The sequence below is a fragment of the Mastomys coucha genome, unplaced genomic scaffold (genome assembly GCF_008632895.1).
Source record: "Mastomys coucha isolate ucsf_1 unplaced genomic scaffold, UCSF_Mcou_1 pScaffold4, whole genome shotgun sequence".
Lineage (NCBI taxonomy): Eukaryota > Metazoa > Chordata > Mammalia > Rodentia > Muridae > Mastomys > Mastomys coucha.
This window is the reverse complement of record NW_022196910.1, coordinates 36,855,860-36,871,604: the sequence shown is the minus strand read 5'-3', so window position 1 is coordinate 36,871,604 and position 15,745 is coordinate 36,855,860. Positions and strand designations below refer to the sequence as shown.

At 34.9% G+C, this 15,745-nt stretch overlaps 1 protein-coding gene across 8 annotated transcripts in view; it reads left to right on the top strand.

The window, feature by feature from the left end:
• Positions 1 to 15,745, top strand: part of Nav3 (neuron navigator 3) — a 747,532-nt gene that overhangs the window by 689,818 nt on the left and 41,969 nt on the right. For all 8 annotated transcript variants that reach the window (XM_031349800.1, XM_031349802.1, XM_031349801.1 and 5 more), the window contains 2 exons: positions 5,857 to 5,940; positions 14,569 to 14,680. In XM_031349800.1, coding sequence (XP_031205660.1) covers positions 5,857 to 5,940; positions 14,569 to 14,680 — 196 coding nt within the window. The remainder of the gene's footprint in view (positions 1 to 5,856; positions 5,941 to 14,568; positions 14,681 to 15,745) is intronic.

Below are 15,745 nucleotides of genomic sequence, written 5' to 3'. Positions count from 1 at the left end.
GCAGAAGACAAGGATCAGTGTAAAAGCCACAGTGACATTGGATTGCATTCATCTGCGCTGTGGAGGTCTCAGCTACCAACTCATCCATGTTGATTATGGTTTACTGCTGTGTTTTTGTCTGCTTTTGTGGTACTTGGGATGGATACATGAGGCAAGCGTGAGGCAAACATTTCATCACCTGAGCTACATCCAGTCCTAGAGGTTTTATTTGGTTTGATTTAGCTTTGTTGTTGTTGTTATTGTTTTGTTTTCCAATTTCTATTCATAAATAAAGACATATCTTTTAATTAAAAGTCATATAGTCTATGACCTGAACTCCTACCTACATTAGTCTTTACTTATTAACTTATTCAGACTATAAATAAACTTTGTGTTTTGTTAAATATGAAGAAATCTATGGGAGAATTGTCATATGAATGTGCAGTATGTATCCTTTACAAAGACAGATTTTGATGAGCATTTTTCAGTTTAATAATCATTTAAAAAAACATTCACTTACTCTTAATCTATGACCACCAGTGTTAGATCCTAATGACTTGACTTTATTAACTTCATTTTTTTGTGACCCGTGTATTCCATGCTGGGACTTGACATTAATAAATCTTTTTCAACTAGTTCTGCTATTGTTCACTGGAGCAGAGTGGTAAATCAGGAAGGAATCCAGTGGGCACTCTTTTCATTTGACTGGCACAACAAACTTCCAGTCAGTGCAGCACACAGTAGGCCTTCACTCCTTACAGACTTGCTCTGAAACAGTTACACTGAGCCATCAGGGACTGTATAGAAAGCTTACTCTGCTAGAGCATCTCAGAAAAGAGCGAGGTCATTATGACAAATGCTCTTTCTTGGCCTCTTCTGAGTCATTATCCCTCCAGCAAATACAAGAAAGCAAAGGAAGATCCCCGCTAGCTCTGCGCTGGTACACAGGATGCCTGTATGATCCAGATCCCCGCCAGCTCTGAGCTGGTACACAGGATGCCTGTATGATCCAGATCCCCGCCAGCTCTGCGCTGGTACACAGGATGCCTGTATGATCCAGATCCCTGCCAGCTCTGCGCTGGTACACAGGATGCCTGTATGATCCAGATCCCCGCCAGCTCTGCGCTGGTACACAGGATGCCTGTATGATCCAGATTCCTCTGCAGCTCTCGGCCACATGTTCATGCCAAAGAGGATGGACACTTCCTTTTTCCTCTCTATTTTCTTCTTGGGCCTGACAAGTCTTGTCCTTTAGACAATTTTGAAACATGAAACAAAACCCACTATTGCTGACATTTTTCAAAGACACTCCCAAATGAATATAATAATAAAACAAAAGGTAATTTTGCCTTCAGAAAATAAATAGTTTAAACTAAACATTTCTTAGCTCCAGTATTTTCTGAGAATGTACTCCATTGGTTTGCTTGATTTAATGTATTTCATAAATAATCCAGCTGTTTCTTTTGTGTTTATCTCAATTTCCTTGGACTATCTGTACCTATTAATGGTGAGAAACACTGATTAGAAATTCTATACAGTACCAGAGAAATACAATACTTTGCATATGATTAAGAGTAGAACTTACTTCAACTATACTTTTCAAATGCAAATCCTTAAATGCATAATACATTATACAGATTTAGATATGTATAAAATGAATGGTTATTTTATTCCATGTCAATATGTGCAATGTAGTCTTTATATATAATAGCATTTTATCTTGCTGTTAAAATCCCAGTCATTTTCTTTGTGTGAATCACATTATATAGTATAATTCCATAACCATTATGAAAAGCAGCTCCTCTTAACCATCAGTTTAGGCATCTCTGTTTTAGTGCCTGGCCATGCTTTCTCTCACAAGACTCTGTACTAATCTCTTATTAATACATTGTACTCTATTTTAGAAAATTTGCAACTGCTACAAACAGTTACAATCCGATAACCTCTGCCATCACCTTGAAAATTCTGTTTTTTTTTTTTTCTTCTAAAAGTCACAGAGTTTTACATACAGGGTAATAAAAAAAATAATCATTGATGAAAAAAATGTCCCCTCTTTACCCCTTTGTTCCTCTATCATTCTTTGTATTTACTGAGAAATTTACTGGTCCTTACTTTTGAGTTCACAAAGTTAATCTCATAAACTAAGCCAAGAAGATGTAAAAATAAAATGATAGTTTTCTAATATAATTTTAACTTTATACTTTCCATTGAAAATAACATGACTCAAAATGATATTTAACAACCAATTATTAGGCCTTTAATGAAAAATTAGTAAGAAAGCAAATTTATAGAGATTAGAAATTTATATTTTTCTTAGCTAGGGTTTCTGTTGCTTCAGTGAAACACCAAAAAGGAAGTTGGGGAGAAAAGGGTTTAATTGGCTTACATATCCATATTGATCTTTAACATTGAAAGTCGGGACAGGAGGTCAAACAAGGCAAGAACCTAAAGCAGGAGATGATGCAGAGACCACTGAGGAGTGATGCCTACTAGACTGCTCCTCATGACTTGCTCAACCTGCTTTCTTATAGAATCCAGGACCATCAACCAAGGGATAGCACCACCCACATGGGACGCTTCCTCTACACTCACTAGTTAAGGAAATATTCTATAGACCTGTTTGCATCCAGACCTTACAGAGGCAGTTTCTTTTTTATTTTATTTTAATTTTTTTTAGATTTATTTATTATTATACATAAATACACTGTAGCTGTCTTCAGACAGCGCCAGAAGAGGGCATCAGATCTCATTACAGGTGGTTGTGAGCCACTATGTGGTTGCTGGGATTTGAACTCAGGACCTTCAGAAGAGCAGTCAGTGCTCTTACCCGCTGAGCTATCTCGCCAGCCCCAGAGGAAGTTTCTTACTTGAGGTTCCTCCTTTTCAGAAGGTTTTGTCTTATGTCAAGTCGATGTAGACTAGCCAACACAATATTCTAATGTTAAATATTTTACCATTTCTTAGTACCACAAGATATAATCAATATGTTTTATGCATATAATCTATTCTTTATAACATTTTCATATTTTAAATTCCTATTAAATTGACAAAATATGTACCAATTATAAAATTATTTTCTTCAAATTTATACATTAAAGGCCCCACAGCCCAATATTAAACATTTGCTTTCTCTACTTTCTGAGAAGTAAAATATCACAGTGTTCAGGATTATTTTTGAAATCAAATAGAAATCTTTTCTTCCAAAGTGTACCCTATGTGGGGCATGGGACAAGGCTAAGTTTTAGGATTTAACCCCTTGTTTTATGGGCATTGTGGGATTATTTTGAAAAACCAAATTATAATCAATACAAAGGGCCATCATGGGCAAATTTACTGTAAATTCAGAAAGAAGAATGGTTTATTTTAACTGTAATATTAAAAAGAAAAAGTCATGAATGCTATATGATATTAATTGTGTTCTTTAAACTTGATCAAATTAAAACAAAGTGCTTAGGCATACAAGCTTAGATGTAAAAAGGGACAAGAAAGCAGCCAACATAGAAGTGAGCTAATGCTTACCACAGGAAAGGAAAGATCCCAGTAAATGTACAAGAGAATGAAGAGTGTTCAAAGAGGCTAGAAGTTTGGGAGTATTTTCTACAACTTCTTTCCTCTATTTTAGAATCAGTGAAGAGGAGCTCATTGATGAGCCTCAGGAGCAAAGATGCTTATGCTAATAAGCATCAGAGCCCTGATCCTTTTTTCTTTTTCTTTCTTTTTTTAAAAATCGAATATTTTCTTTATTTACATTTCAAAGGTTTTCCCCTTTCCAGGTTTCTCTTCAGGAAACTCCCTATCCCATCCCCCTTCATCCTGCCTCTATGAGCTTGCTCTCCCACGCACCCACTCGCTCCCATCTTCCTGCCCTGGAAATCCCCTACATTGGGGCATAGAACACCCTAAGGCCCAAGGGCCACTCCTCTGACTGATGTACAACAAGGCCATCCTCTGCCACATGTGTGGTCAGAGCCATGGGTCCCTTCATGTGTACTCTTTGTTGGTGGTCCAGTCCCCAGAGCTCCAGGGGGTCTGGCCAGTTTATATTGTTGCTCCCCTTATGGGGCTGCAAAACCCCTCATCTCCTTCAGTCTGTTTTCTAACTCCTTCATTGGGGACCCCATGCTCAGTTTAATGATTGGCTGAGAGCATCCACTTCTGTATTTGTCAGGCTCTGGCAGAACCTCTCAAGTGATAGCCATGTCAGTCAGCAAGCACTTCCCGCACCCATAATAATGCCCAGGTTTGGTAACTGTATATGGGATGGATCCCCAGGTGGAGCATTCTCTGGATGGCCTTTTCTTCAGTCTCTGCTCCACACTTTGCCTCCACATTTCCTCCTGTGAGTCTTTTGTTCCCCCTTCTAAGAAGCACTGAAGCATCCATACTTTGCTCTTTCTTCTTCTTGTGTTTCACATAATCTGTGAATTGTATATTGGGTATTCCAAACTTTTGGGCTAATATCCACTTATCAGTGAGTGTATACCGTGTGTGCTCTTTTGTGACTGAGTTACCTCACTCACTCAGGATGATGTTTTCAAGTTCCATCAATTTGCCTGTGAATTTCACGAAGTCATCCATTGTGTAAACATACCACATTTTCTATATCCATTCCTCTGTTGGAGGATATCTGGGTTCTTTGCAGCTCCTGGATATTATAAATAAGGCTGCTGTGAACATAGTGGAGCATGTGTCCTTGTTACATGTTGCAGTATCTTTTGGGTATATGCCCAGGAGTGGTATAGCTGGGTCCTCAGATAGTACTATGTCCATTTTTTTTTTGTAGTAACTTTAGGAGATTTTTATTAGCCATTTGATAGGAGGCACCTCACCCTTTCAGCTCCTCTGTAGAAACCATTCCTCCAGAAAAAGAAATCAAACTTTTGTCAAAATTGACCAGATTCTTCTCAGACCTAGTTTGTTATATGTTAAGATTAGAAAATACTCAATCTTTAGATCCCTTTAGGAGCACAGCAAATTATTATTAGTTTGAGACAGTATGCCTGCAGTTATTCTTGAAATCATAGGAATGGGTGAGGCACCTCTTCATACTGAGAATTTGTCCCCCATGCTGTTGAACATAGTAGGAAATGTCCTACCTTACAGCCGTCTCATCAACCATTCCTAATCATAAGTGTGAAGGTTATATACTACAATGTATGTACTTCTCTAAAATTTAAAATAAAATCCCCCATCCATCAAAGCTTAAAGTTGAATTTGACCATATATATTTCTATTGGCCAGCTCTTATTCTTTAAATTGAAGGAAATCAAAAGCAGGGGGCATCTGGAAACGTTCTTTTATTACAGAGATTTGAGAGTGAAGACAACTCTTTCCCAGGCAGTTCTTTGTAAGTAGCAAAAGAGAAAAGATAATGTTCTAGCTGTCAGCAGATGTCTGACACTTGAAGGAGAACATCCGCACAATAGAGGAGCTAACAATATCTTCAAAGGTCATCACGGAAGTGGAAAAATGAGGAGCATTTGTTCGCTGACTATTTCAGTGACCTCCTTTTGGGCCCTTTCTTTCTAAAAACTTGGCAGCTGGGAAATTTGTTCGGTATTTTGGGTGTCAGATCGCTGCGTGATGTGCAAGTCAGAAGGTGTTGTTATTTGCAAAATACCATCCCCTTTTGGAAGGCGAGTTCACATTAAATGTCAAAAGACTGAAACACTTGAGTTTAGGAAACCAAAGTTTAAAAGTGCAAAATGCAGATGCGTGTTAAGGAGCAGCTCCCCTGGGAAATAGCTGTGATGGTCACATTACTGAAAATGCTGGAATGGCTGAAATTAAACACTTTATAAAGTGAAGGGGCTTTATCGTATCCACATGAGATTCTGACACATTTTAACCATCTTTCTATATTTTCTTTTCCTGCAGGCTCACCTTGTAGCAGCTTTTGAAAAGAGTTTAGGGAATATGACTGGCCGTTTGCAAAGTCTAACCATGACAGCAGAACAAAAGGTATGGCTAGCAATTGCCACTGAGGCTTGCAAAGAGGTAATTTACTTCAGAGAATGCTAAATAACAGCTAGGCCTTAGTATCTTAAAAAATAACATTGCAGAGCATCCCTTCTGTGCTAACCTGAAATGATGAGAATATGGTGGCATTTCTTTTCCAGTTTTAATTTAAAGACATGATCAGATTGTCCATATTGGAACATAGAGGCATGAATACACACAAAGTTCTGTCATACAGATCTGTCTATTTACTTTTAATTGCAGCTATAAAAGGATACCACATGTTAAAGAAGGCTTTATATAGGAGAATTCAAATACTCTCAAATTGCTATACAGTTAACAAGAATTGTCCTTTGAGAGAATTTTCACAAATACATTGTCCATAAACTTAGTAATAAACCATGGATATAAGTTGATACCCAAAGAAAGATGCTAGAAAAGCACTAGGACACCAAAATAGAGATATTAGACCAGATCAGTTATGACAGGGACAATTCTATCTATTTTTACATAAAAATTAGTTGGCATCTGTGGTGCTGCTTTTATTTGAAGCAACTTTACTTCAGTTACATCAAAAACTTAAAATCCATGCCAAGGATTATATAGTATGGAATAATGAATACTAAAAATGGAAAAGAACTTAGTTTGTAGTAGCAAATACATTTAAATATTCTAATCTATCAAGAAAGAGGTTGGCCACTGTCCTAGCAAGACCAATTTTCTTCTCTGCTGCCACATCAGTGTCCTTGACCGCCATGTATTGTTGGCAGGAACCAGTATAGACTTTGAAGTTCATGGGAAGGCTTTAGAAAGGCTACATATGTACAAATTGTGGGCAGATATCCCTGTCCTCATGTGATTCTGGAACAGATCTATGTTCAGAGAATATTTAGACATTTACAGCCTGTGCTTTTCTCTGTCTAGAGATATAGCTTTAGGTTTGAGTTAGGTTTTGCATGGTATTGTATTACCAACTTTTATAAGTATATAAAACTTGTTTTTAGAAAATACATTAACTGATGAATTAAAAAGGAGATCATCTAATATCCTCATATAAATTACCTAATACAACCAGAAAACAGTCCTCTAGCTTATTCGAGGTCTTAGACTGTTGCCCATGATGATGCTCCAAGTTCTTCAAAGTGGAACGACTAGAAACCTCTCTGAACTCGTAAACTGTTCTCTTCCCTTCTAATCTCTTGTGCCCTTCCCCTGCCTCTTCCCTCTCCCTTTCTCTCTCTTCTCTCTCCTCTCATCCCTTCCTTTTTTCTTTCTATCCTTTCTCTTTTCTTCTTTATTGTAGATTGATACATCACTATCTACCATAAGAACCCAGCAAATAGGATTATAAGGCCCTTTAAGTAGCCAAGCAGGAAAGAACATCTAATGACATTGGAACCAAAAACTGAGCAAGAATTTCTGGCTATTTTTCTTTAAGAATTATCTAATCTTGAGAAAGCTTAAACTCAAATTCACTGCTTTAGCTATTAGATAATTCTACTTTTCCCTTTTATATCTCTGAAAGTCACAACAACAACAACAATAAATAAGCACCTTGTAGGATCACTATTAAAAATAAGCAAAATATTACAATTACATCATATACTTTGAGACAATCCAGAAATGCCACATTTCTATACATTTTTTCCTTTAAAAAAATCCTAAGGGACTGGGACGGTTGTTGGGTAAATCTTTCATCAGGCATCAAGCAAATATGAGATCTACAGTAAAGAACTCCCAGAATGGAGCAAAAGAGTCAAATGGGTATTAGAATCTACTTATAATTCTATTGAGGGCCAAAGGCAGAAAAGGGCAATTCCAAGGATGAACTGGGTAGGCAGACCATGTCTAGGTTAATCAAGAGACAGAAAATACGTATATAAAGAACAATCAAGAAAGATAATCAACATCCACCCATGCATGTGCATATGCATACATAAACATACACACAAATGTGTGCATACATGTACAGGCATGTACACCATGCACAAATACATGTGTAAAAGTGAACAAAGAACATAAACTAATTCATACCTAGCTCATGTCATGTATATTTCTGAAAATGATGATTAACATTCATTGTGTTATCTTGTTTGTTTGTTTTTTGTTGTTTTTTTTTTTTTTTTTTTTTTTTTTTTTTTTTTTTGCTTTTTTTCGAGACAGGGTTTCTCTGTATAGCCTTGGCTGTCCTGGAACTTACTCTGTAGACCAGGCTGACCTCGAACTCAGAAATCCACCTGCCTCTGCCTCCCAAGTGCTGGGACTAAAGGCGTGTGCCACCACCGCCCAGCTCATTGTGTTATCTTGAAGAAAGCAAAATCAATAGTGACAATTGATAATCCCTTCATATTTCCTTTAGCTCTTTTTTTATATGAGTACAAGTAAATTTTCTTTTAGAATTCTGTAAGATTACACAGTTCGGTTAACTTATGATACATGAGGATAATCCATAACTATTTGAAATTTAACTCCTTGTTACAAGAATTTTTGTACATATATATATATATATGTGTATATATATATATATATATATATATATACATACATATATATCTCCTTGAAATAATATCACCATAATTATTTAAATTGTCCAGAAATATGTATGAAATTGACTTTGCTATTTAAATTAAGCATAAAGTAATTTTTCTTTAATTCAGAACTGCATAGAAACACAAACATTAGTGATTATTTATGTACCTCAAGTTTGTGTGTTGATATTTTCCTTTGAAGAGATCTATAAATTGATTTGCACTATAGCACACTTCAATAGCAGAAACTAATGCAATCCAGCAGATGAATATATACAATAAGGTATCTGAACCACAGGGCTCAGCCACAAAGCCTTAAACCGAACCAGCTTTCAAGGAAGCTGAGAGACAAAAGGAGATTTCTTGGTGGGTTTTGTTTTCTTTGTCTGACCAGAAGAGTATAATTTAGATTAAACAGGCTAACATCTTGGCCCAGGATTTAAAGATAAACGTATTACAAGGTTCTTAAATTGAGGTCACAGAGTAACAAAAGACAAAATGCACTGTTCACTTAGACATTTTTCTAAAAGCTGAGGGCAAAACATTTAATCATATTTCAAGAAAGACATTTCTTCAGGGAACTAAGATAAAAGGGGTATATTGCTCTCTGGTGATCCAGCAATCCTGAGCAAAAGCCTCAAGAAAGAACTATAGTTTAAATCTCATTCCCCAGAGTTCCAAGGTGCGTTTGCCCATTTAGTCTTTCGCTAAATTTATATTGAAGTTCTATGGGGTAAGAAGAAAAATGTGTGGATTAAAAAAATAGTTGAGTTATTTGCTATACCTATCTATATTTATAGATATAGGTATCTGCTAGAATATAAACTCCAGAAAGAACATGGGTGTTTCTCATATATTAGAATGGTTATAGATATATTTTATTTTGAATTTTTTAATTCTTCATATATGAAATATTCATACATAAAAATGTTCATGCAGACATAAGATCCACATTGATTTTACTAGACATCATACACATATATCTTCTTATTAATGCTTATATTTTCCCTGGAATTTTAATTCTGATATATAACAAGTGATGATAAACATATACATATACATATATAAATACATATACATGCACATATATATGGAGGCTGATGAAGGTGAGATGGCTCAGCAGTTAAGAACATTGACTGTTCTTCCAGAGATCCTGAATTCAACCCTCAGCAACCATATGGTGGCTCATGACCATCTATAAAGGGATCTGATACCCTCTTCTGGCATGTACGTTTCATGCAGACAGGGTAATCCTACATTTAAATAAATACATAAATACATAATTTTAATAAGGTTTAAAAATATATAAGTAAAACATGAGTCAGCTTTGTATCAAACTCTAGTAAATAAACTTATACTGAGAATGAGATCATTGAAAAATAAGAATGGATACTTCTACATGAAGAACCAAAGACAAAGATTTAGACATGTGCTTGGTTACATACTTAAGAAATATAAAAATGAAACCATTATTCAAATCATGTTCTAGCTTTATTGAATGCTTTTAGAAATCATATAGCATTAAAAGTACATAGAGCTGTTATTTCAATTGATTCACCAAAATAACTGCTTTTAATAATATCCTAATAATTTTTCTTGCTTCCAGATGTCAAACAACTCCAATTCTTTTGCCAAATGTTCATGCCTGCAGAATACTGTTTTTATATACTTATAGCCAAGAAAGCAGAAAATATTTATAAAAATAACTCAGGAGGCTGTAAACTATGGCTCCACTAGAGATGTAGACCTACAAAGCCATGAGTATTTTCAGAAGATTTGAACCAGGCCATCCTAGCTTTTCAGGTTAGGGAGGATGAAGAAGATTAATTCAAGGGAAATACTAGGTAGTATTTCATGAAGACAAAACAGCCTTAAGCATAAGTAGCCAAAAGAATGATGGGAGGTGTCACACTCAAGCATTGATGGGAGGTGTCATTCAAGGCATTGATGGGAGGTGTCACCCAAGGCATTGTAAGAGACTTAATTTTCTCACAAAATTTTGACTAAGGAAAGCTGTGATACAATCATTAAGATGGAAAAATTCTGCAAATACTCAGTTTTAGACACATGAAACTTTAATACAACTATGAGATCTTGTTCAACTTTGCTATTGTAAGACACCCTAATATTTAGGAATAAAAATTTCCAAAGATGATCAAATTAGTTGCTTGTAGACATTGAACTCAAATCATTAGAGTATAGGTATTAAGTTGTGCTAGACTAGTCTTGTTAGAGGTCACTGAAGGATAGAGAAATATCTTCTGAGAATGATGGGTTTCATGTATTGACAACTATGCTAACTCTAAAGCCATTCTTACCTCTGTAACTGACATAGATTTCCATGAATTTTCATCTTGGAAATGAGAACATTCAGTGTCAAATGTTTGAACTCAACACAGAAAACTAAAGATACAGTCTGATTTGTCTTTACTTATTTTGTGTGCAGACAGTTTTTCCAAATAGAAGTGTATTTCTAGAACTTGACAATATCTCTTAAAGCTTCATAGCACAAAATGAATATGAATCTTTAATTTTAAAAACATAAAAGATTTGAGGAAGTCTTTTCATCCAAATTATAAGCAGTAAACACTACAGGGTCTTTCAGTAAGAAAAAGTAATAGCTAGATTTTGAGGCAAATACATAGAAGGCTGGGAAGAGAAAAATGTTCTCAAGGGAACCACAACTGTGTAATATGAGATTAACCAAGTGACATCAATAGGAATTAAAGACAAATTTAGTGTCAAATGCAAGAACCTTGCCGAAAGGTTCAGTTGGTTCACAAGATTTGTTGTCAAGCTTGTAGGAGGGTTAATGGAACTTTACTAATGAGAAATTTTGAAAGAGACCAAATAGAGCTAGGAAATTAGGTTGGGAAAGAACACTATAAAGGCTTGTATGGAGGAAATACTCAATTGCTTTGTTTTAAAGCACTTCTAGTACAATTTTTATAATGTGTTTACCCTGCACTGCATAATGCCAACCATCCAAAGAGGTATCAAGTTCAACAAGTTCATCAAGATGGCTTTACAAAACAAAGCTAGAAAATACAGAAAAGCACAAACTCTTATATGGTCTACAGAAGTCAGGGCTTCATTTCTGGAATTCATTACAGGAATTTGGCATGGACAATGAAATAAGATCTGATACCTTAATTCTCAAGAATCTCTGTGGAATTGGGTGGAACTACATTCTCTCATATGTCTAAAGAGAGAAAGGGGACTCTGAATGACTGCTTTTCATGGCGAGCTGAACTGTTCTGCATAAACATTTCTCCAAATATATTCATGAAGTTTTAACAGTGACCTCCTAGACTTAAGTATTTTCTGTTGGCCACAACAAGATACAGACTATCTGAAGACATTTCCAATTAGTTTATGATTTTGTAGATAGCTATCTTTCTAATTCATTATTGACCATAGTCCTTAACCAAATTTATTACCATGACGCAAGTCAAGTAAATAGACAGGTGGGTAGGTAGATAGATAGATAGATAGATAGATAGATAGATAGATAGATAGATAGATAGATAGATAGATTAGACATATACAGACAGACAGACAGACAAACAAAGAGGATATATCTCTTTGGAGGCAACATTACAATTTTGATGCATTACGGAAATCTTAGAAAAAGTGTAACTTGGCAATAGTTTTGACAACCAACTCCAATGACCCAAAATAATGAAGACTAGGATAATATTGGGAAGTTTCTATACCTTAGTCAAATATTTAAAAGGTATTATGTTCATTTCTGCTCTACTACTGAGGAAGAAAGAAAGTGAACCTTGATTACCTTGATACCAAATGAAAATATTTCTATTTACTTAGCCATGTTGAGACTTTCTATTTATAATAGGCTGTGAAGGTTTTGTCGTATTTATATAGAACTCCTGCTCCCTAGTTGAAAAAAAAGCCCAGACTATTATACAAACTAAAGGTGTGAATACTAAAGTTGAAGTTTTGTTCTTCAAAGAAAAAATACTTCTATTGAGTGTAGACCAGAACTTTTCATACAATCACTTGAGTATTTACTGAATCATAAATCAATTGAAAAGAATATTTTCTTAACAACTACATAAGATATTATATTAAATGGTATACAAGAGACCTCTTTTAATTTTTTTCTGATAGGGAAAGAGTTCACAAACATGGGAATATTTCACTTAGACCTGTAAGGCAAAAGGTAAACATCATATGAACTTCTCAGAAAGGTCATGGATGTAGCATGAATGACAAACTGAGGGTGGATTTTATTTATAACATTTTACAGATGCAATGAATAATGAGTATATATTTGAATGATTGTGTCAATCCACATGGAATTTGGCCATAATACAATGTTATAAAATTATAACACTCTATTAATATTGCACTCTTAATCACCTATATAAATTTATAGCAAAGAAAGAGACACAGTGGTGCACACCTTTAATCCTGGCATTTTGGACGCAGAGGCAGGGGAAATCTCTGTGAGTTTAAGATCTATAGAGACAATTCCAGGACACATAGGTTTTGATAGAGAAAAATCTGTCTAAAAAAAAGAAAGAAAGAAAGAAAGAAAGAAAGAAAGAAAGAAAGAAAGAAGATAGAGAAAGAAAGGAAGAAAAGAAAAACGTTTGTAGAAGCATTTCTCTAGAAGAGATTAAAGCTTTAATAACTTAAATAACTCAGCTAGCTCAAAATTAAGTTCAATTATTAGATATTTGCATATGAACTTATTTCCACTTCTTCCTGTAAAGCCAGAGCCAAATATTTTAGCAGATTTTTAAATCTGCAGTATAAGCATCATTGATTCCAAACCCAAGGACTTTAATTAAAATTTAACACTCACCTAAGCACTGGTTATAAAAATAATTTTTAAATTATGTGAATCCATTTCAAGGAAATACTTTATCTCTCAAGGGTTTCAAGTAGAAACATTAAGTTTTAGTAAAATTTCCTGTCTTAATTGGGCAAGGGACATGATACAGAAGTTGGGGAGACTAAGTAATTACAATGAACCAAGCTATAAATTGTCTACAACATGATGTTTCCTTTATGAGGAATAAATATGTACAGTGGATTATTTTAATATCTATGTATAAATTTAATTATTTCCTTCTAATTTACATTACAAAGTTTTTATTTATTAACTGTTTAAAGCCCTCGAGTTTATTTTTAAATCTAACCAGTATCTATCAGGGACATATGAGATAGTCAAGAAAATAGACATGTAAAATACAAAATTCACCATGATGCTCAAGATTGTAATTTCAGCACTTGGGAGGTTGGGTTGTTGTATTGTTACCTTGGCAACAAGTGAAACTTTTTCTCAGAAAAAGAAATGGTAAACAAACATGAGTCACCAAGTGTGTATTTATTCTAATTTCCTCTATCATTTCTAGATATTGCAGTATCTAACTAAGATTAGATTGTTACCAGACATTCCAGTGTGTAAGACAATGATATTTTATGCAATGAAATTACTTAGGCTTCCCCCTTTATTCTTGGAGACAGTGAGAAAGTATATTGACATTCTTTATTATGTAATATCTAAGGGCTTTGCATTGTAAATGTTTCTGTTCACTGATGCATGAAAAAATATCTAAGGTGAATTAATATGCCATACAAACATATTAAGATGACAGTTCAAAGAACTGAGTTTAGAACAAGAGCCATGATTTACACTTCAATACAGATAATCAGTTTTTCAGGGTACAAGGCATTTCAGACAATATTTAAAATTGGGTATCTCTGGACAGTGAAATATAAAAAAAAAATACAAAGTTGAAATACTGATGTTTAATATCCAATGTTAGTATTGCTAAGGCAAAAATAAGTGATAATTTAACTTGCATTGCTTTGAAGGGATCAGCTATGTGCTTCCCCTTTTAAGGATTATGGACTATTGAAATTACTTTTATAGGATAGGTTCCTTAAAAATCCTTCTTAAGCTAACAAAAAAATTAGATATAATTTAACAAAATCAGCCAAGTGTACAACTCCTTCAGGAGTTTAGGGCTGCACAATATCAAATGCAGTTGACAAAAAAAAAAAAAAACTATGAGCAAATGCATTTTGTTTATTCCAGACATAAAACTTCCAAACTCTTCTCATTCCACAGGAATCTGAACTTATAGAACTACGGGAAACCATTGAAATGCTGAAGGCCCAGAACTCTGCTGCCCAGGCAGCCATTCAGGGTGCTCTGAATGGCCCAGACCATCCTCCCAAAGGTATTGTGTCAGGTGTCATCCCGTATAATAAGCATTGGATTTAGGCATTAGTTACAGGAAAGTCTCGCATGCTCAGTAGAACTGCCTTTTACAGTAAGTAATTTTTTTTTCAAAATTGTAACCTTTGTGACCATTAGCCTTCATTGGCAATTGATTTTTAAATTATGAACTTGTATCCAGTCATATAAATTGTTTTCTACTTGACCTAGTAGGTTGAATTTAGTAGGTAGAGAGAGTTGATAAATACATACATATCTGATTTCAAGCAAATCAAGCCTAGAAAGAAATCTGCTATTCAAGATACAACATACATTAGGATCAAGGTCTTATCCACAGGGTCAGTGACAAGGTACATTTCCTATCACCAGGAGTGTTAAAGTAACCAGGAATCAGATGAAGAATTATCAGTATCATGCCTCTTTGGTTCTTTACACCCTTTCCCATGCCTTGGTATACTATGGAAGAAGAGCTTATTGTTTTTAAGTCTTGTTTTCTTTAAATATCATCTATATTTATTTATGTCCTGACTTATCAACAGGTTCAAGCACATATGTGCTTCCTCCAGTGTAAAATCCTGTCCTAAATCCTGGGTGTCTTATTGTCTGTTTTCTCATTTCCAGATAACTTCTAGAAAATTCTTTTGCACTCTTTCAGCCTCTTCAGTTACGAATCACCATTAAACCCACTGGATGATACTCAATCCCCACCCTTCCACCAAAATTATTCTGTCCAGAGCCAATAATGACTTATATGATATTCAAACCATAAAATACTTCCTGTATTGGCAGGATAAGAGATTATCCTTATTGATAATTTGGACTATTGATATCTAAACCCTCCCTCTTGAAATGTTAATTTTTGCTGATATTCATGTTGTCATACATTCATACATTCTTCTCTAGGAAGAACATTTTTAATCATCACACACACACACACTCACACACACACTCATACACACACTCATACACACACACACTCATATACACACACACACACTCATACACACACACACTCATACACACACACACACACTCATATACACACACACACTCATACACACACACA